The 20,887-nt window shown below is 36.6% G+C and overlaps 1 protein-coding gene across 4 annotated transcripts in view; it reads left to right on the forward strand.

The window, feature by feature from the left end:
- The first annotated feature begins 2,980 nt into the window (after nt 1–2,980).
- Nucleotides 2,981–20,887, forward strand: part of LOC134825913 (choline transporter-like protein 1) — a 34,983-nt gene continuing 17,076 nt past the window's right edge. For all 4 annotated transcript variants that reach the window (XM_063838116.1, XM_063838110.1, XM_063838111.1 and 1 more), the window contains exon 1: nt 2,981–3,065. In XM_063838116.1, the coding sequence (XP_063694186.1) occupies nt 3,039–3,065 (27 nt within the window). In that variant the 5' untranslated portion in view covers nt 2,981–3,038. The remainder of the gene's footprint in view (nt 3,066–20,887) is intronic.

Consider the following 20,887-nt stretch of genomic DNA (forward strand, 5'->3'; position numbering starts at 1 on the left):
GTTCGTTTTATTGACTTGGCTTCAGCTTCAATTCAGTATTAGGTCTACAAAACAATACAAATTAGTAAAAGTTGAAGTGACAGGGATACCTTTATTTCAAAACTAGAGGTAGACAATTTTTTGTAGGATTGCAGTTATGTTACGACATGTAAGCAGAGCACAGTGGGCTACCATGCTAGCATAGGCCTAAAATCGACTTTCTTAAATTTCTTTGAAAATAAGCTTTCCTTATTGTAAAACGCTAGCCCGATTTCATGCAAAAAACCGTAATTAAAAACTTTGCAAGATGCCAAAATGGCGTCGCGTGAAAAAATAGCATTTTTCACTGTCAAGAAATTTTGCCTTTTTTAGCCAAAAATTGCCTAATATTTATTATTTTGGGCTAAAATGCCTGATCAAGGCAGTTTTTAATAATTGAAATACAGTATAGTACTTCAGAATACTCAGACATCTAAAAAAAACTGTGTGACTTTAACTTTTTCACCTGATTTTTGACCGCGCCTTTTTTATGGCGTGTATTTTAGGCAATTTTTGGGGTATTTAACGACAGAAATCGTTGTTGGTTTGCAATAGTTCGGTATAATGCATGGTATCATCAGAAAGCTTAGACAATTCCCTATCAGATGCAATAAGAATCACTTTGGGCACTTTTGGGCAACTCTGTTTACAAAATTAAGAAACTCAAAAATTGGGTAAAATTTGCTGCATTTTTAGATAATTTATGAGCTCAATTTTGCTATTAAATTGACATATTTTAGTTATTCTCCATGTTTGTGGCATTTTTTGCATCCTAGACCAGATGCATATGGATGAAAAATCAAAATATCACAATTATTATAGTTAAAATTGATAAAAATCCAAAAAATCGTGATTTTAAACGAAATTTTTGAAAATAACAGGAACAATTTTGGTGTTTCAGAAAATTTTGGTCATATAAATGGGCACAACTTTTGTTCTGATCAATATTTTTTCATAATTCAAAAAGATTTGAGTTCCTAAGATAGCTTCCTTCGTTTACAGTTCATAAAAGAGCTTTAAAATTGATTAAACCTCTAAAAAAACAACTTTTCCTGGGATCAGCCTCCTATTCTACAAGATTGCTTAAAATCGGCCCAAAAATTTTTTCTGAGACATTTTCGGCCCTGTAAATGATTGGAATCGTATTTTTGTACCCAAATTACCTTAGAAACAAAGTTAGGGGCATGTGTGATGGTCTAAAATACCCTATGCTAGCATGACCCCCACTCACAGCCCACTGTGCAGAGTCGGCTATTGAGAGCGTTTAAGCGTCCGCGAACGCCCAGACTCCCGCTAACATTATTATCTGATTCAGATGACTGATGACTGGTGCTTGAAAATAGAAATAGTAATAGTATTCGGAAATATCTAATCTCGATCTAAAGCTTTTTACTCTAATACTCAAACGTTCAAATGTAAACGCACGCATGATCTATATGAAATCATGTTGCAGGGTGTTCAATCCTCGTTTGAACATCTCAGCCCCGCAGTTTTAACACGCATTTAGTTGCAAACGGCTGTAAAGCACATCATCGCATCAACGTACTGTTAATTTATATGATCAGGGTGTCCAGGACACCCTGCAACATGCAATTTGAACTACCCACTATCATACTGCTCGGTTGAGATCGTACACGTGTGGTGTCCTATTTCACTCATTTTATATGTTTCCGTTTTTGTTTGCTGTCGCCTGTTACACATTACATACAGGCCATGTGTGTAACTGTAATGTGTAAAACATGTGGGCGTGTGCTAGTATATGCATGGTAGTAATTTCTATTTTCCATGTAATATTTGAAATCTCGCCTTTATAAGTTAGAATAATTTAATTAATTAATCAACTTTCTGATGTGGTATTGTATGCGGTCATCGGCAAATAGCCCTCATGCTCCCCAAGTCTGTCGATTGGACACCCGACACAACTGCCAGCCAGCTCATACAAGCTGCCTCTGCATGTAAGCCTTGCCAAAAGATCTCGAATGTTAGAATTGCGACTGTTGTGTACCCTTCAGTACAACTACTAACTAGAGGGATACAAAAATATGTGCTTCGTGCAGTGGCTTAACGAAGGGCCCCGCTGACCCCGCTGTGTAGGGGGGCGCCATCTTAGGGGGGCACAAAATCGTCGTTCAAATGTGGGACAATTTTGAAAAACTTAACTGAGGTACTAGCAAAACTTAGCATTTGCTCTAGAAATACAGTCTTTTAGAGAGTTTACCGGTGTATCTTCTAAAATCACCTAATTTGTTCAATTTTAAGGAGGGGCGACAAAAGGGGAGGGGGCACCAACTGCAGGGAGGCGCATTTTCAGCGGGGGCGCCAACAGGTAACGTTACGCCACTGGCTTCGTGTGCTTATAGTTATTTAATTATGATGTGGGTGCCTCAATGAAAAACAACAATGATTTATTTTTAGTTTAAGAAAACAACAATTTTTGTAAATGGGGGGGGGGGGGGGGGGGACTCCTGGTATCAATTCAATATCCCGAAGTAATATAGCCTATGTTTTGTATCTCCAATGAAGTTTAAGTCCATTTCTATAGGTTGTCGAAAGAATATGTCTCTGTGTCCCCTGATAGACATTAGAGTTGATCTTAGGAGTTTTTCACGTTGACTTCTACAAATGAAGCTGATGGTCCCTAAGTATGGCCTCTGGGTCTCAGTTTTTCACTCAGTTTTGACAAAACCTCCACAGTCCACAGTTAGAAGTTACTATAATCCGATTTAATCCCGAGCTGGTTAAACCATATTGGAACAGTTTACCCATGGGCCATGTAGTCCCTCTAATTATGATAAATAGGGCAAAAGTTCTAACGACATATTAATGGTATCATATTTGAATTCTTAGCTGTAGAATATGGTGCAAATCTGAAAATCTGTAAAACAATTAATATAATATATTGTTATTTTGTAATATTATGATTTATTTCTAATCAAAAACGTTTCACAGTTTTAGCCTTTTTCATATTTTTATAGGCAAGGAAAGCAAGTTGCTGGTGAGCCTCACAAGGTGCTAACCTAATGGCTGACAAGCAATTTCAGTCGAAGGTAAGAACTCAGAATTGCTTGAATTTGTATATTGATATCATTCTATTTCAAACTTTCAGATGATTCTTTAAAAATGGAGAATGTCAACTTCATAGTTTTCTTGAAGAACAAGGCTAATCAGTAATGATGTTGTCCTTGTGCCCAAAGTTAAATGATATAAATCATAAAAACACTAATAATAGACGATAGTACATTCCTGGATTCTCAATAAAAACAACTTTGTATTCTCGCTAATTTTGACATTGTATATATATACTGTGGAGGCATTCGATATTTATTTAAAGTATCTATTATAAAGCTGCTATATTAGATGACCTATTAGGATAGTTCGCAGTGTAGTTATTAACAAATTTTTGATTAATTTAATTTTCCGGTCATGTTGTCCTTCTACTAATCACAGCATTTATTTGAGAGACTTTAATTTCTTTATCTTCACGTTTCATTGACTGTTGTGTGCATAATATATATATATATATATATATATATATAAATATATATTATTTATGGGCTTGTGTTAATTTAACTATTCAACCTTCATAATTTATCCACAATAACGGATGTTAGTTTATGCTTCATAGTTTTCATTGTCTCAGATAATGTAACCTCTTGTATACAGTAAATAACACAACAACTTAGTTTTAATGGAATATTCTGTAAGTCAGATCATAATAATGTATAAAACAAGCTAACTACTCATGTAACAATGTCTGATACACAGTCTAGCTGGTTTCCATTGTGTTAGCCGGGCAAGTCAGTGCAGTGCAGTCACTCACCATACACTAGTAGTACCCATATACCTGATGCATTGTCTTTTGAGCAACACAGTGTGGTATCACCTGGGAGGTAGCATATTAAATTGGGGGTAAATATCAAATTTGCAGTATTATCCGGGGGATGCGTCTGTTTAATAATGATAGTTTGCCGTGAGGTGCCGTGAGGTGCCGTGAACACTACAGTAATTACAACATTTCAGTACACAATATGATATTAGCAAATAACCAGATAATATTATTTACCTAACATCAGAGTATCCCTATTTGTGGCTATCTGAGTGGATCTTCTACAGTAGTAACAAATTCACGAGCTTCTGTCGAAGTGTTAAGTTGCAGTTGCTGGGTGGAAGATTAGCTGTTACCAACATTTGTTATTAGATGTACCCTGGCATTGCATATTAATTGGAAATTTAACTTACTACAGTAAAAAGGAAAATGGTACAGTAAAACGGAGTTTTAATGTATAATGTGATTATTTGTAGCTCAAGAGTTTGTGAAGTGTTGATGTTAAAGTGTAAAAGTAAATACCAATAATGTAATTACAGGCCACTAGTTTTATCATCCAAACGGAGATATAAAATAAGAAAATGCACTCACCTATTCAAATGAATGAATCATTTTGCTGTGGAGGAAGCAAATCCTGCAACGGCCTCAACTATAGCCTAGATTATAATTATATGATAATAATAACGGTAATAAATTGGATTACTATTACATCATCACTAGATACTAGTATATCTCAATTACCGTTGATGACCAGTTATAACCAGGCGACATTTAACCATCACAATCACTCCTGCGCATGGTTTAAAAGTGGTCCCTTTAGTGCGTCATGCTAACACCAGTAATGTGCCATATTTCCCAGATCCTTTAAGTGTGATCCGGGAACCGCGTAATAGAAATTAATAGTAAATCTACTTAAGGAGCCGTGTTGTTTAGTAACGGCCACTCTGACGTAATCATATCACTTGGTATTACAGTAGAAGAGATCGTTTATATTTCTGTTGCCATGGTAACAATAAACCTGTATTCTCTGAGTTGTGCTGTGGCAGCCTTTATTATCATAAAGTCCTTTTATTTGGTGTTATTTTACAGTTCATACCAAGTGTAAATTGGGGATTTTGTTATCGTTTGTGGTGATCATGTCGCCCTCGCACCACTTTTCTTTTTAACAGTGAAACGTGTTATTACTGTCTTGTTGGTTGCCTAGTTTGTTTAATTAAAGCTTGTAATTTGATATGAATCACGGTGTTTCGTGTGACTGTGTGACCACGGGCCTCTGGTTATCACACTGTATCATCTGGGTCAGGTCTACTTTGTGGTTTAATGGCGTACATGGTAACATGTAGTATGTATTAAAACTACAGATCTCTTGAATTATTCCATAGATGTTGTCTGAAAGAGGAAAGAGACAATGATCTATATTAGATGTTTATACTCATTAAAAATATGAATTCTCACCAAAGCAAAGTTATGTCAAATTAAAGGTCACCTGCTTATATGTAATAAATAAATCTGAAACGTTAATCATGATCAATAACTTGCCATGTACTAAACTTCAGTGTGTCTCAAACTACAAACCACGTGGAGCTACCTCCACACTCTGGTGATTTAATGTTCCCGTCCACACAGAGTTACTGTAATATCTAATTAGTTCACCTCACACTACATGTACACATTCCACACACACTTCACATTCCACACACTGCACTGCACACACTTTGTGGAAACAGAGCCTAAAACTCAATTAACTCCATATCTCCGCTACAAGGCGGTTGTCTAATACATTGTTATTGTTACCCAACTTTAACTAACACACTTCCTTAGCCTATCTCGTTCCAACTTCCAACAGTACATTCCAGCGGAATTTTTTGTACAAATACAATTACAAATGAAAATTTAAAAATTTAGAGCCTCTATATTATACAATCACATGGTCTTGTATCTGCTACCTATTTCTATTTTAGAGCCTCTAGTTCTTTCACCACTACCTATTTTTATCTACTCACGTAGTGCAGACCTTTGAGTAGTAGTTAGTGTTAATATGAAGTAGTTAGACAACACCGTCTTGGCATCAACAAGTTGTGTTCCTAGGAATAACAAGAGTTAATATAAAGTGTTATTATTAGGTTAACGCCGTCTTGGCATCAGCCATCAACTGGGCTACAAATACTATAATAGGGTTTCTACATTCCAGAGTTATCATAATATTTTAATGAAGGGTCCACAAGGGTGGGAAAAGAGAGCACGGTAATCGTTTAGTTGTATGGGTTTATGGATGAGCTTAGTACTGAAACCTGAGAGTTTGGGTTGCAGATAACAGCTTATCAGAACAGTAGTTTGTTCTTTAGAAATACTATAAATTATCTAATCTTATGTGTTATTATCTAATCATGTTATGTATTATCTATCTTAAAGTCTGTACCGTTGAGAAAACATCAACTTCGCTCTCTAATAAACACCAAATTGAAAAAATAGAATAGAATCTGAGAAACCAAATTATTGTTGGTAGATAAAGCTCTAGATAACAGTTTAGTTTCAGATTATGTCTGTTTTATTTAGAGCAGATCACTGATTTAGTAAATGATAATTCCAATCTTATGTCTGCTGGCATTGTTAACAGTAACTATATATCCTTTAATTGGCATGAAATATTTGATAATGGCAGCGATATCTCAGCACATCACTCTCATCATACAATAAATACGTATTTACAGACTATACGTTCATCAGATCTTCAACGTTTTATTTTTCTGGAAGATAATAGAGACGTACCTCTCGAAATACACTAAAAACAGGAATTATACATTATTTATTCCATTTACAGTACTACGAACGAGGGGACTGTATAAAAACAGGTGTTCGCAATTAGAGTGCTCAACCTGTGACTCCATTTTCTAGCTTGTATGAACAACATACGAACTTTTATAGTTGTCCCCACATTATGACTCCCAATGCAATGTTTCATGATCTCTTCTTTTTCGTGTATCGCCAATTTTGTTCAATTATTTTTCTATTCTTGAGTCTATAATTACCCAACCGCAACCCCAGTTCTGGTTCTCTTAACATACACGGCAATAATTGTGCATGTGGTCCGTTCTTTTACGTGAAGAGCTGCTCAATTGCAGATTTCAGTAATCATCGGTTTCGGTCCTTTTTTAGAGATACTCTAGATATCCTCATTACGTGATTTCAATATACAGTAAAACCCCGATTTGCCGTGCCTCGATTTACCGCAACCCCCGATTTACCGCGGCCATCTCCTTTCTCCAAATAGAGCTTAACATGCATAATGTAAACAAACAAAACCCCGATTTACCGCAAACCCCGATTTACCGCGGATGTTTCCTTTCCCCCAAATTCCGCGGTAAATCGGGGTTTTACTGTAATTTAAACGCCCCGGTGATCACTAATACTTGAACAATTTTTCAATAATTCTGTTGTTATATATATTAGCATTACATTGAATATATTGTATGTCATTGTCAATTAGTCAACTCGAAAAGATCCTTTGTCAGGAATATCAATATAGGTTTATCACAATGCCTAGCATAGACCGTAGTCATTGACTGTAGTAGACTTTAAACTTAGTTATACCTTCACCGCAGGAATGTAAAACACACTTCCGCACTTCGACAATAACATAATAAAATATACCCCAAAAGCAAAAGTATACTCAAGCGTGATCAAGTCTTATGGGAATACAACATTTTGCACTTTAATAATTTAAATGTAACTACTCAGTCCTCAAAGATGATGACTCCTCATGTTATCATACTAAAGGCACGACACACCATATCCCCTATCAAGATTCTAAAAAAAGTGCGATGAGATTGGATTTTGACACTAGAAGTGCGATTTTCACGAAATGTACTCCCCACCCCCCCCCCCCCCCCCCCCCCCCCTCCAGCCTGCAAGATTTCTTGCCCCACAAATTATTTTCTATTTAAAAAGATTTCGCGAGTCCCTTTGTAAGCGAAAAGTATGTCACTGTTATTGGATCCATAAATAACGAAAAATTTACGTGCGTATTTTCATGAATTATATTATGTTACATATTGTAATTATGGTAAGCCTCACGTAGCACTATGGTTGAGGGCGCGCTCGTCAAGCAGTTGACTCGGGTTCGAGTCTCGTCAGCGGTCATTCTTTTGGCAATTATTAATTATTTTACTAAAATTATCATCAGAGCACCTTGTAATATACGTTATCCGATAGATTATACTGTTCGTACTTCATCTAGAGAACTAAGAGACTGAGAAGACCGGCATTTAAGGATTTGTCCGGGGAAGGCCTCGTTCACACTGGAACATGTCAAATTATTGTAAACGGAGTTATCTGGTAATGTTTGTTTTGTTTATGGCTAGAATTTAGAATGGAATCAATGTGATGAGGATCCAGAGTTAATTACCTGCTAGGATTAATAAGTCAGTTCTCCAGTTGAAGAGACCCTTTCTCAAACTTTTAATGAAGAAATATTCACTATGCCTATGGCAGTATCAAGTATATTCTGAGAAAGAATATAGCCAGGAATAGTACCTCCTTTAATGGTAACCATGGTAACTATAGTAACCACTGTGAATCTTGATCTTATAACAACTAGTATCCTTTAAGACTTAGACAGTACAGTGAATAAACACGCTGAAAAGCGATGAAAATGCAAGCGCGCGACCGAATATGTAGTGCTGAAAGAGGGTGCCGAAATCTCGCGGAGAATCTCACGATATTGTGAGCCTAGCTATGAGATTTAAACGAAACTCGCAAAAATCTGGCAAAAATCTCGCGCGCGTTACGTCGAAGTTTTCACGCTATAAACAAGTGATAAAATACACGTTAATAGTATAAAATACATGTTAAGTTCCTAATTCCTTCAACTTTTAAGTTAAACTTTTTCTGTTTCCTCATTTATTTACAAATTTTGTGCGATGAGTCCGGCTCGCAATCTCGCATAAATCTTGAGCTGGGCACCATATTGTGTACTCAATATCTTTAAAAGTTTCGATAAAGTATAACCTTTTATGAGTTGATTGAAAAGATCCAACATTCGATAAACAAGATCTCGTTTTTGAGTACGGGGGAGTTCCACACTCTAGGAGGACAGTAAATAATTGCTGCTTCAGTTCTACTAAATTCAGATTTCTTATGAAGTTATGAACTTTCAGCAAATAAAATGAAAAACAGCACTACTTTTTATATGAACTTTAAATGTATTAATATGAAACTATCAAGTCAATCTCCGTTGATATATTTTTTCTTCATCTCCATTAATTTTCACGTTGTTCACGTTGACGTTCGCAATCAGTCCTTATTCGTTCATTTCTAGTATCAAATTTATGTTTCTCTGAAATGAGAAAATCGAAGATAATGTCTCTTCTAGAGTCTTTGTAGAAAACCTCTAAATTGAGAACTGCGGTCTGATATATACGCCCTGATCCCTGCATGTAGTTTATGTATCATGACGTTTACATAGCACCTGAGGGTAACTTTATCCGCATAATAGCTGAACTGCTCCTCTTATTATCCTCCTAGTTACCGAGATACCTCAGTATGTGAGCCACTAAGCACAGTGGCTACTGTGGCTAAAGAACACGGCCCACTACCCACACACCAAGAGGAAGGAGCAGTTATTTCACATAACACACGAGAATCTGTGTGGTACACACTTCCACTCAACATCACTCAATTGATCCAGGTATTGGTTTACACGCTCCTATTGTTCTGCGAAGGATATTGTGTAGGAGAAGGAGTATAGGGGGATAAAGGGATACGCAATGTTTACGTTACGGTATACATTAGAAGGAGTACAAGGGTTTATTATGTTTACTTTACGGTATCCATTAGAAGAATTTCTGTCATCGCCGCACTTTCGAGTTTCGGCTCTGATTACTTGATATCAGAGTTACAGTCGCTAAAATGAGGGAGAGATGATGGTATATGATTCAATTTGTCCCTCCGTAACTGTCATTATATGATTAGATCTCTATTACGGGTACAATTACGTAATGCGTAACTTTCTCGGTCTCCGAGACTGGAATATTCCCGAAACAACTTTCAGAAGACTTCTTTACACAACTTATGACCCCGATATAAACAGCAAGTACTATTTTAGGTTACTTGCATTTTAAATCCTTCGTGTTTAAAGCATTTTAAAGCATTGTAAAGCTTCCGTTTATTTGCTGTTTTACTGAAGATAATGTACGTAATTACCACGAATTATTTTCACTATCCGACAATAATTCCTCTATTGTTCTCCCCTGGTTTTGGGTGTGTAACTCTAGCTGTATTATCCATAGAGTACCAATGACACGACGTAACGAAGCGTTCCGAGTGTAAAATATTGTGATATATTATTATGTAGCTGTTATACTATATTTATATATTATGTCATACCGTGATTCCGTGAACACTGTGTTGTAAACACACTTGTACACTACAGCTTTAAAGTTAGTATCGTAAACACACTTATAGTACTACTTACACTCAATACTGGTGATGATTTGAGTTGTTTAGACCATTTCAGCCGACCTGGCTGATTACAAATAATAGAACAGTCCTCTAATTGCGCTAATCATACCAGCTGTCAACAACTTTCTAAACCCGCTTATTTTTTCTAATTATTGGTTGCACTGCTTGAGGACTTTAAGAGAACTCTACAATGAAATATTACCAGTTTATCAGGTGATATGGGCATTATGATTCACGATTGCCACAGAAAGCGTGCGAGACCGTGAGGTTCTATTGTGATCCATATTTTGAAAATAGAAAGCTTTTGATTTTTTGTGCGTTTCTGCGAGCGCTGATTCAGATTTTGGTGAATATGTTTAACTGAATGTGACAAAAATATTGTGTGTAACTAAAGAGCTCAATCCTTACCTAGAGAGCTGAGCAACTTGATTTTGTTATATTATACTAGTTAAGTCAAGGGTCGACCGAGTCCTCGGCCTCGGCCTCGGTTTTACCGAGGAATGGCGATTTTTCCTCGGCCTCGGCCTCGGCCTCGGTCAGGAGGACAATTCCTCGGTTCGCCTCGGCCTCGGTCAAAAATAGATTCGAAATTCCTCGGCCTCGGCGAAATTTGACGATTTTACCGAGGATTTGACCGAGGATTTTTGTTGAAATTTTGGGAATTTTTCTACAGACTTACAGAGGTTAATGTAAACGAATTTTTAAAGTTGAAAATAAAACGACCAATTGACCAGGACACAAAACTAAAAATATCATAGTCTAAGATTCATCGTCTGATGAAATGACAATATCTGAGCACTCTGAATCAGAATAATCTTCTGTGCACAGCTCAGAAGGGGGACAGTCCTCTTTATTTGGGGCTTCAAATTCATTTGGACAGGGGCCGAAGTCGTCCCCAAATGTTCCGATGTTCTTTTTGAGAAACAAGCACCCCTCAAAGTTTGTTGGCTTAAGGCTGAGGCGATTTAACTTCAGGATGTACCCTGCTGTAGAAAACAATCTCTCTGGTGCTGCTGAGCTCGCCGGCGCAGATAGATATTTCCTTGAACACTCAGCAAGGTTCGGATAGCTCTGCTTATTAGCTTGCCCCTTCATAATGATTGTAACGTGTGTACACAGTATAGTACACAGTACAATCTGATTAGGTACAGTGCGCTTTTCCTAATAAACAATGCCCTTTTTCCCAACAATTTTTCTGCCAAAATTCCTCGGCCTCGGCCTCGGCCTCGGTCAAAATTTGCACTCCTCGGCCTCGGCCTCGGCCTCGGTCAAAAAAAAGAAACCTCGGTTGTCCTCGGCCTCGGTCTTAACTAACTGTATTTTTCTCGGTCTCGGCCTCGGTCGAAAATCCTGCCCTCGGTCGACCCCTGAGTTAAGTGCATAGCTTAATTAAGTAAGGACTTTAAAATCCCTCATTTAATCAATGCATAATATCACGCCTTCACACCACATTAAAATGCAAGTTTAATGTTACAAATCCTGAAATCGCTGGACTTGTGAGTTGCGATTAAGCTGGCTTAAAGATGGCTTCCAAGATCAAGAGAGCCTGGTAATGTTACGAACCTTCACTCGAAGATAGTCACTATTGAGGGGTTTTGAAGTACACTATATGATACTTAATTCCCCCTCATTACTCTCAATTCTTTGCTTCCATTTTCCCACAATAGTAATCAGGCGTAGATGTTTACAGCTTTGTTCATCAAAACACAATATTATACATTGTACAGAATTTATAGGGAATTTTCTGGTAAATGAGAGACTCCGATAATTCGTCACAGTGAGAATTTAAAACCTAAATTTGGGGAACAGAAAATCCCGCTCTTGGTAGATTGGGACTAGTGAAGTGTAACTTTACAGGCCTCCAGCTCTCTTATTTCTCTTTTTCAAGTTGTAAAGTTACCAGCCAATCGAATACTCTGTCCTGAAATAGTATAATTGACAAATTGTACGAATGCTTGCCTAAAAGGTCTCAATGTCTCATGTTTCCCTGGAAACATCAGTAAATAAGATTGTACATTCACACTACTATTCCTGCTTGCCAACGAAAGCAACAACATGTTACACTCCTTTTAGCTCTCTCTCTCTCTCTTGTAATGTTACACTGAAGTTGCCCATGAATATATCTGTGGATGTTCCGTGCATGTTACTAAATACCGCACAATGGCTGGATCCAATGTTTTTACTCTGGTGATGTAGTACAAGAAAAAAGAAGCTAGAGTACAGTGTATAATAATCGTGCACGTGACACATGTAAAATGTGGATATAAACATTAAACATTCGAATCTGTACCGAGTAATGACTAATGTTAATAGAACTAGTATAGCAGTTAAACGGCCTTTTCAATTCACACACACCCATTACATGAATTATTTTTAATTACGTTACACTTATTCTAATAATAATGTGTTCCAATAATAATGAGTTGTACCCATTGTACAGTGACAAGGATTATAGAGATCTGAGAAAACTACGTCATTTAGCCGAAAAGAAGAAAAATAGATCAGAGGAACACTTTCTTCATTACAAAGATCTTTGTCATGAGGCTACTGCACTTGCTAACACTAAAAAGAAGGACTTCGTGGAAGCTGTTATTAAAAAATCGGAGAATAAAACTAGAACTCTTTATCAAGTCGTAAATAAGGTATTAATATTGGATCGTAAACAAAGCAGAATTCTACCTGACTACACTGAAGATATTGAAGTGCTCGCCTCTGACTTCAACAATTTCTTCTCAGAAAAGGTTGAAAAGATTCGAGATAACATACCAGCCTCCCCAATACCCGATTGTTATGACACTAATGCAACACCTCTCTTTGAATTTGAGCCAACCTGTATCTCTGAACTTGAAGATATAATCAAAGAAAGTGGAATTAATTGTTCACCTAATGATGTCTTACCACAAGATCTTGTCAAAGATAATATCACTTCTCTGTTGCATGTATGGGTTGATCTAGTTAACCAATCGCTGTCATCAGGAAGTATGGATGGTGTGAAACTAGCTGATGTAATTCCGCTAATTTAAAAGATGATTCTCAGGATCCGAATATATTGAAAAACTACAGGCCAGTCTCAAACCTTACATTCCTGGGAAAACTAATTGAAAGAGTAGTTTTAAGAAGACTTAACGAGCACCTTAGTCGGAATAACCTTAATTGTCAGGAACAGTTTGCTTACAAAAAACACCATAGCACTGAAACAGTCTTGATTAAAATAGTGAATGATGTCTTAATAGCAGCAGATAAAAAAACTGCTACTGTGGTGATGCTCTTGGACCTGAGTGCTGCCTTTGATACTGTGGACCATACTTTGTTACTCCGTATCTTGAAGCAAGAAATTGGAATCAGAGGAACTGCTCTTAGCTGGTTCACCAGCTTCCTTAAAGGACGTTGTCAGCGGACTAGACTCGGCAAATCTGTCTCTGAAACAATAACTATCCGATTTGGAGTACCTCAGGGCTCTGTTTTAGGCCCGGTACTCTTTAACATCTATATCAGATCGTTGTACAGATGTGTTAAAGAATCTGGTTTCTCCATTATTGGTTATGCAGATGATCATGATCAAATCATGAAATCTTTCAAACCCTCTGATCAGGTCAAAACCTTAACCAATCAGCTGAGAAACTGCTTCTTGAGGATAAAGCATTGGATGTCACAGTACTACCTGCAACTGAATGATTCTAAAACACAACTCATAGTCTTTGGACCTAGTAAAGTGCTCAGTGAGATAGAACTTCATGGCGTTGATATAGCTCCTAACACTTTGGTAATGTTTGTGCCTACTGTTAAGAACCTTGGATTAGTAATGGACAATCAGCTGGTATTTGATAAACAGATCGTAAATCTCAATACAAGAAGAAATGTTTTCATACGTTACGTAATATCAGAAAAATCAGATTTCTACTGAGTCCCAAACAGATTAAGATCATCGTTAACAGTCTAGTAGTGTCATGTCTAGATTACTGTAACGGTCTGTACTTTGGTATCGGCGAGAAGCTGCTGCATCAGCTCCAGTTACTTCAGAATGCTGCTGCAAAAGCTGTCACTGGTAAATATAAACATGACCATCTTGATGATGACCTGATAAAGCTTCACTGGTTAGATGTAAAGAAAAGGATTGTCTTCAAAATCTTATTACTATCTCACAAGCAGGGACAAAAGGATTTCGCGATTATTTTGGCAAAAAATCGCGGTACCGCGAAATTTAACAGGCTATACATTAAACTATACATAAAATTTGTCGCGGAGAATGGGAAATTTCGCGATTTCGTACATGCCGCGAAATCCTTTTGTCCCTGCTCACAAGTCACTGTTAGGATTGGCACCAATTTATCTGCAGGACATGTTCAAGTATGCTCATCATGGTCACTCATTGAAGCTTATTGTTCCTTCTTGTAATTCAAAGTTTGGTGAGCGTAGCTTCTCTGTAGTGGCTCCAAAGATCTACAATCGTCTGCCTGTTACCATCACCTCTGCTCAATCTCTGGAATGTTTTAAAGCTTTTCTAAAAACTTACCTTTTCAAAATGTCTCCAGATGAACTTGAAAAACTTTATCGATAACTATTGTGGTCATATTTGGAATTCGATATTTGCATAATATATTTAAGTACCATTTTCGGGCTTTAGTATTGACGATATATTTTCAAGCATATGTTATTTTTTAGCTCAGTATTCATGATATTTTCTGGGATGACTAGTTCAAACACTGCTGAGTATAAGATTTATCTTAAAAGCGGTGTTATTAAATTTCAATTTATTATTATTATTGTTGATGAGAAGATTGAGTTATTTTTTATGTGTTTTCACCGAACATTGGTCAATGCTGACAGGCTTGCTTTCTCCAGGACTCACTCATATAAAAGAGAACGATTGTTATAGTGCCACAATAATAATTGTAGGGTATAATTTTTCTATGAAGCTGTGAGCACGATGCTATCATGGTAGGGTTTTATTATTTATACAAATTATAATGAATAGAGAAACAACAGTATAGAAAGCGGAATTAATCTCACTTTGATGGTGATCTTTGACAATTTCGGTTTAGTCATTCGTAATCAAATAACATACGTACATATAAACAAGCAACAACTGTCAGTTTTAATATGTCACGGATGTTCAATATCAAAGCTTCAAACTGACAAGTGGTCCCAGGCAGCACCTGATATCATGAGTAACTAGCTAACTTGTCCAGGTCTATACTGTGTATCCAGTCACCACATTACCCGAGTGCGCCTGCTTCCCGGACCCATATTTTGTACCGTCCCAAATTCAAGATTAATACGATGAAAATTTGGCATCATGCTTTTTATTGTTTTTTTATTGCTTTTTATTGATCTTCATTCATTGTTGTATGTTTTATTAAAAAGTAGATATAGATATAGTACTAATATTAAAAGCTCCTGCCCCTTCTAGTATATTGACCTGATGCTCGTTTAACTACTTATACTCCCTTGTTATATGAGGTCTTTACATAGTCGGTAGAGTTACCTTATATCAATATACTTTTCATTTCTGTAGAGTATAATTTTCTTAAAATAGCAACCCCCTTTGTTCCCGCGTTTGGCCCATAAATTCGCGCCTCCTCATCTCCATTATCATACGTACTGTAGGAACCTACCTGTATAAGGATGTGTTGATGTTAATTAGGTTGCTAAGAGACCTCCACTGCTTGTGAAAGATATAAACCCATTACACAGATTATAATGATGTAACGTCGTGTCTACACGGGAGAGAGAGAGAGAAAGAGAGCTAACTCACTGAGCGTTATAACATGTAAAATAGTGTATTATAATTCATGTGAGGTGTGGCGGTAGACACGTTCCGATAGTGCCACGTTATAGGAGAGGTGAACACAGCAGGGCTTTCCACAATTGCGAGAAATAAATACACAATTTGCATGCGCAGTGGTAGTATAGAGCAGTGAGTTCCTTACTGCAGTAGAACATTTTTAAGTGAGCGGTTGAGCAGGGACAGTCAACCGCTCATTTAAACTTTTTCTGTCGAGGTCACTGAAAATCAGACCCTCCTTGCACTATTTATACATATAATATGTATTTCAATAAAAGCATAAATATGATCTCAGAGGGCTCGATCTCAGGCTTCAAGTTAAAACCTTTCCTCTGTAGAGGGGCCTACAATGAGAGTCAAAATATCTCCATCTGTCTCACAATGCTGACCAGCTGGATCCAATATCTGTAGAGTGTACATTCTACTATTATATACTCACTTTTTATATAATATTATAAACAATACGCCCGGGTTGTATGTACTTTCACGCGAGCACTGAGTTGCAGGATACTGCCTACAACGTTCCATAACATTGACCTAAAAGCAAAAGATTGGCAGATTTATGAACACAGCCATTAATTTTAAAACAATTCCAGCGAGAGCTTAGACTGTACTTCTTCTTCCTTAGAAACAAATACCTTTTATTAGACTATTGTCATATTGACGCCAATGTGGCCAGAAACTAAAGTGAGGTTAATGCTTTTGATAGGAAGCTCTTGCCAGATCTATTGAACTGTTCATTAAGAAGTTGTGCAGAGTAATTGAGCAACCCAATGTTACGATTGTGAAATGTCGATGCAATGCATTTATTAGGCTTTAGGGTAGCGTCTAGCAGAGGAAAATTGCATTATTAATCTATAAACAAATTTATGAATGAGCTGCGTATCAGGATCAATCTACAAAATCTCATTTCGATTTAATTTAGTGTTAGGGTGGAATTCCACCGAAACATGTTTCGACGGAATTCTAAGGAGCTGTGTCGGTTTCTTGGACAGTGTCTAAATGTGTGTACGTACACGTTCATGATCCATCTAAGAGCACAGAGAAAGAAGAAATACTGGGTAAACGCAAGTAACCAATTTACTCTTCTGATTATTTGGTTTAAGAGCTTTCGGCCTATTTCCGGAGATGTTTATACCCTATATTATACTCTGAGATACCAGTTTAGAAAGGCAGATCATTCATTCCATTTGTCCTAATTACACAATAGACAAAATAACTCTCTTTAGACATTCCTTTGCACATGTAAGTTACTCAAATGCTAATCTCTAGGTTATTATAATGCATTTTTGCATCAATTATATCGACAGTTCTGTGGAGAGAAAGTTATGCTATGATATTTATAACCAGCCGATACCTGCTTGTATTGATAAAATTATAATAAAATCAAGATAATAAAATGAATACATGACCGGTCCCGATGCTTAATAAAATGTGTAACATTAAACAATTTTTAAATTTAACTACAACTAAAATAATCATTAATCTATAATATTAATAATCATTAATCTAAATAATCATTAATCTAAAATATAACTCTGAAGTCCATCTTTTAATGCAGTCTTTCAAAAATTTTAGAAGCCACATTTTGGTTATTCGCCGGGTACGGTATTATAAAGTCCAACTTTTGTTCTTCAAAAACCCTACGCTACGGTAATAAAACATCGTACTACGAATATATAAGATAATGATGTATTGTTGATTTAAACATTTTTCACGCGGTAAAATCACTTAACTTTATCTTGCTACATTTTACTGCCAGATTTGCTTATACGTAAAAGTAAAGTGGATGTTTGATTGTTTATACTCCAGATCTATAAATATACTGGTTTTATAAACTCATTTTCTGGATGCCTGCACGGCTGCACCAGTTTCTAATCTGGATTGTGAGTAGCAGTCAGCAGACTCCATCGTTATACAGATACACGGCATATTTACTTTACAGTTATTCTTTTTTGTTTTAACTTCAATCAAGAGCACTATACTGATACAGAGTACTATACCGTCGACTCTGCACTGCCCACTAATCAGTAATCTGACACAAGTAGCTTATAAAACAGTGCGTGTGATCATCTGTCGTATCAAATCAAATTATTTGTCACTATGTTAATAAATCATGATATGCAAGTTTTAATTTTTAAAGTTTTTGTTTTTAATGAATAGACGTAAAAGGTTACATCATAATTTTCAATTTTCATATTCACGTATATTAAATAAAATTATATTGTTATGTATCATATTATTTTGTAAACATTGGCCGGGTACCAAAAACCGGTCCCCAAACAACAAACAAACAAACTTGGTACCTAGTGGTACCTAGTGCCTGGATTGCTTTCTCTGCAGTAGACCGAAACCAGTAACTACTAATTTTCATTGATAAGCAGTTGATTTGAAGACACTCATTCACAAAGCACAGTAAAAAATCAATCTCGTTCAGCATGATATTTTAGGAACCGCTTTTTAATGCCTGCTTGTCTTGATTGTGGAACTTTGCTTATTCTAAGATGTTCATGTGTTTCAAGCTTCCTGATTATTGCACTATTTACTAAACAGAGCTCACAGCCATCATCGAAGCTTGCAAATATCTTTCAACTTATACCAACACACACATCATCATATGATCTGACAGTCTCTATACAAGCTGACAATCTCATCTATACAAGCTATATCCTCGCTTTCAACGAGGAGTAGAACTACCAGAGACTGTTACGACTCCCTCAATGCAGATGAGCTGGCCAAGCTTGGCACAACGAGTGAATCCACTTTGATGTGTCCTATTCCACAATCTTACATCAAACGCATGATCGAAGGCAAAGTCACCAGACCGAATCAGGAAACCTGGTTAACTGATGGTCCCAGACACACCAAACTGACACTTGGCCGCAAACACGCCAACATCATCAAAAATCTTACTAAACTCAGCAACAACAGACAAAATTACAGAACTGCAGTGCACCTCATCAGTCATCACGGGACATTATGGCTTAAACAAATACCTCCACACCATTCGTAAATCAAGCATCAGTGCTTGTCCTATGTACGGCTATCGGACAGTTGCAGTGTCCGGCTATTGCCCAAATAAGAGGTCAATATTTACAGGACTATTACCTCTCATATTTGACAACCAACACATCTCAACTATTAATATTATCAATTTCGCAAACCGCACCAAACGCTTTATTGTGCCCGAGGAGCTGGACCAGACTGGTGTGACATAGCGACTACTCACGTCATGTTGTCTTCGCTCATCTATCTGCTCCATACCCACCTGACACTTAAGTGTTTCCTCATGAATCATCCCCCATTGCATCATGACACTTACCATCATCCTTCATTATACACTCTGAATTCTCCGACATCCTCCCCTAGGACTGCCATACCCCAGAGGCAGGCAAAGCATCCACATGCTATCTTCTCCTCGGCCGCCCAGGCCCACTGCCCAGCCTCTCTTTTTTTTAAAGATGTGACATGTGTGGTTACTAATGGTTTTAGCACGAGCTTTCTATGCTGAATTATATGTGCCCTTTGGATTTTAAGTAAACTATATCACACCAAATTTATGCAAACATTGATATTCATAATTAAACCATGTAACTATTTTTAGATCAACGAACAATTATTTAAGACATGACTAAATGCAACAAGTGTTGGGAGAATTATTAGTATTGGCACACATAGCATTGAGATAATTTATGTAATTATGTCTGCTGAATGATCATGCTTGATAATAATAAAAATCAATTCTTTGACCGTTTAAGTTGACGTAATGCACTGCTTATTATTTAAAGTGAATTTTGCTCTTTTCCTTTTGTATCGTAACTCAATAAAGCAAAGAAATTTCCGCTTTCTACTTTATGCTTGCCAATAATAGAACGACGTTTTAATATTTCTGCTTGAAGCGGAAAAAGTTAACATTGTGCTAAATTCAAAGAGTGTATTATAATTTTAATCACTAAGATACGGTTACATGTCATTGTTCGTGTAATATTGTACTGTAGCTCTATTAGGCTCGTTTGTTTGGATACTCATACAAAAACAACATCCACATGTGGCGCAGTAGAAAAATGAAGTGGTGGGCTTTTCTTTTGCGATGATTTTAGTACCATTTTGTTATTTTGTTGCTCTACTTTAGTTCAAACTTCTATCTTCGTTATTGTAACATAATCATGGTATGTTCAACACTCAGCGAATATGATCGAATCTTTATGTTGTCTCGTTGATTAGCTTCTGTATAATCATATTATAAGTAGTGTAATCGTGACAATGTCTCACTGGATAACAGAACATAATTTATTAGTTAGTGATAATATTTAATTATCAGATTCAAGTTTTTGAATCTTTTTATTCTGTGTGATTTCCTTTCTTTGAGTCCCGCTCAAAACAATGAAACAAATGACTTTATACAATCTTTGTGTTTAAATAATATTCTGTGGTAGAAAAGTGCTCGGTTATGATCTAAATGTGCTGATATATAAATATATAATATTCACGTACACTTCACATTACAATGCTATTCTAATTCACCACCACAAGCAGTTATCAGCTGAACTAAGTTATTAGTTATCAGCTCATCTGCATTTGTAAAAACAGATCTTTACACATCCTTACATTCTTACATTTTACACTTGTTGGTTCACGCAGCCAGGCACAAGTGCAGTGTATTTCCAGTGTACTTCCGACTAAGTCTGTTGCAAAACTCCCGCCCTTTTAGAAGCTTGGGTTATATCTGCCTTACACATTGAAGTAGGTATTAGTATTTCCAGCTCTCGATAGTTTGAGGAAGTAATCTTAATTTCGTT

The sequence above is a fragment of the Bolinopsis microptera genome, chromosome 1 (genome assembly GCF_026151205.1).
Source record: "Bolinopsis microptera isolate Bmic1 chromosome 1, MBARI_Bmic_1.0, whole genome shotgun sequence".
Lineage (NCBI taxonomy): Eukaryota > Metazoa > Ctenophora > Tentaculata > Lobata > Bolinopsidae > Bolinopsis > Bolinopsis microptera.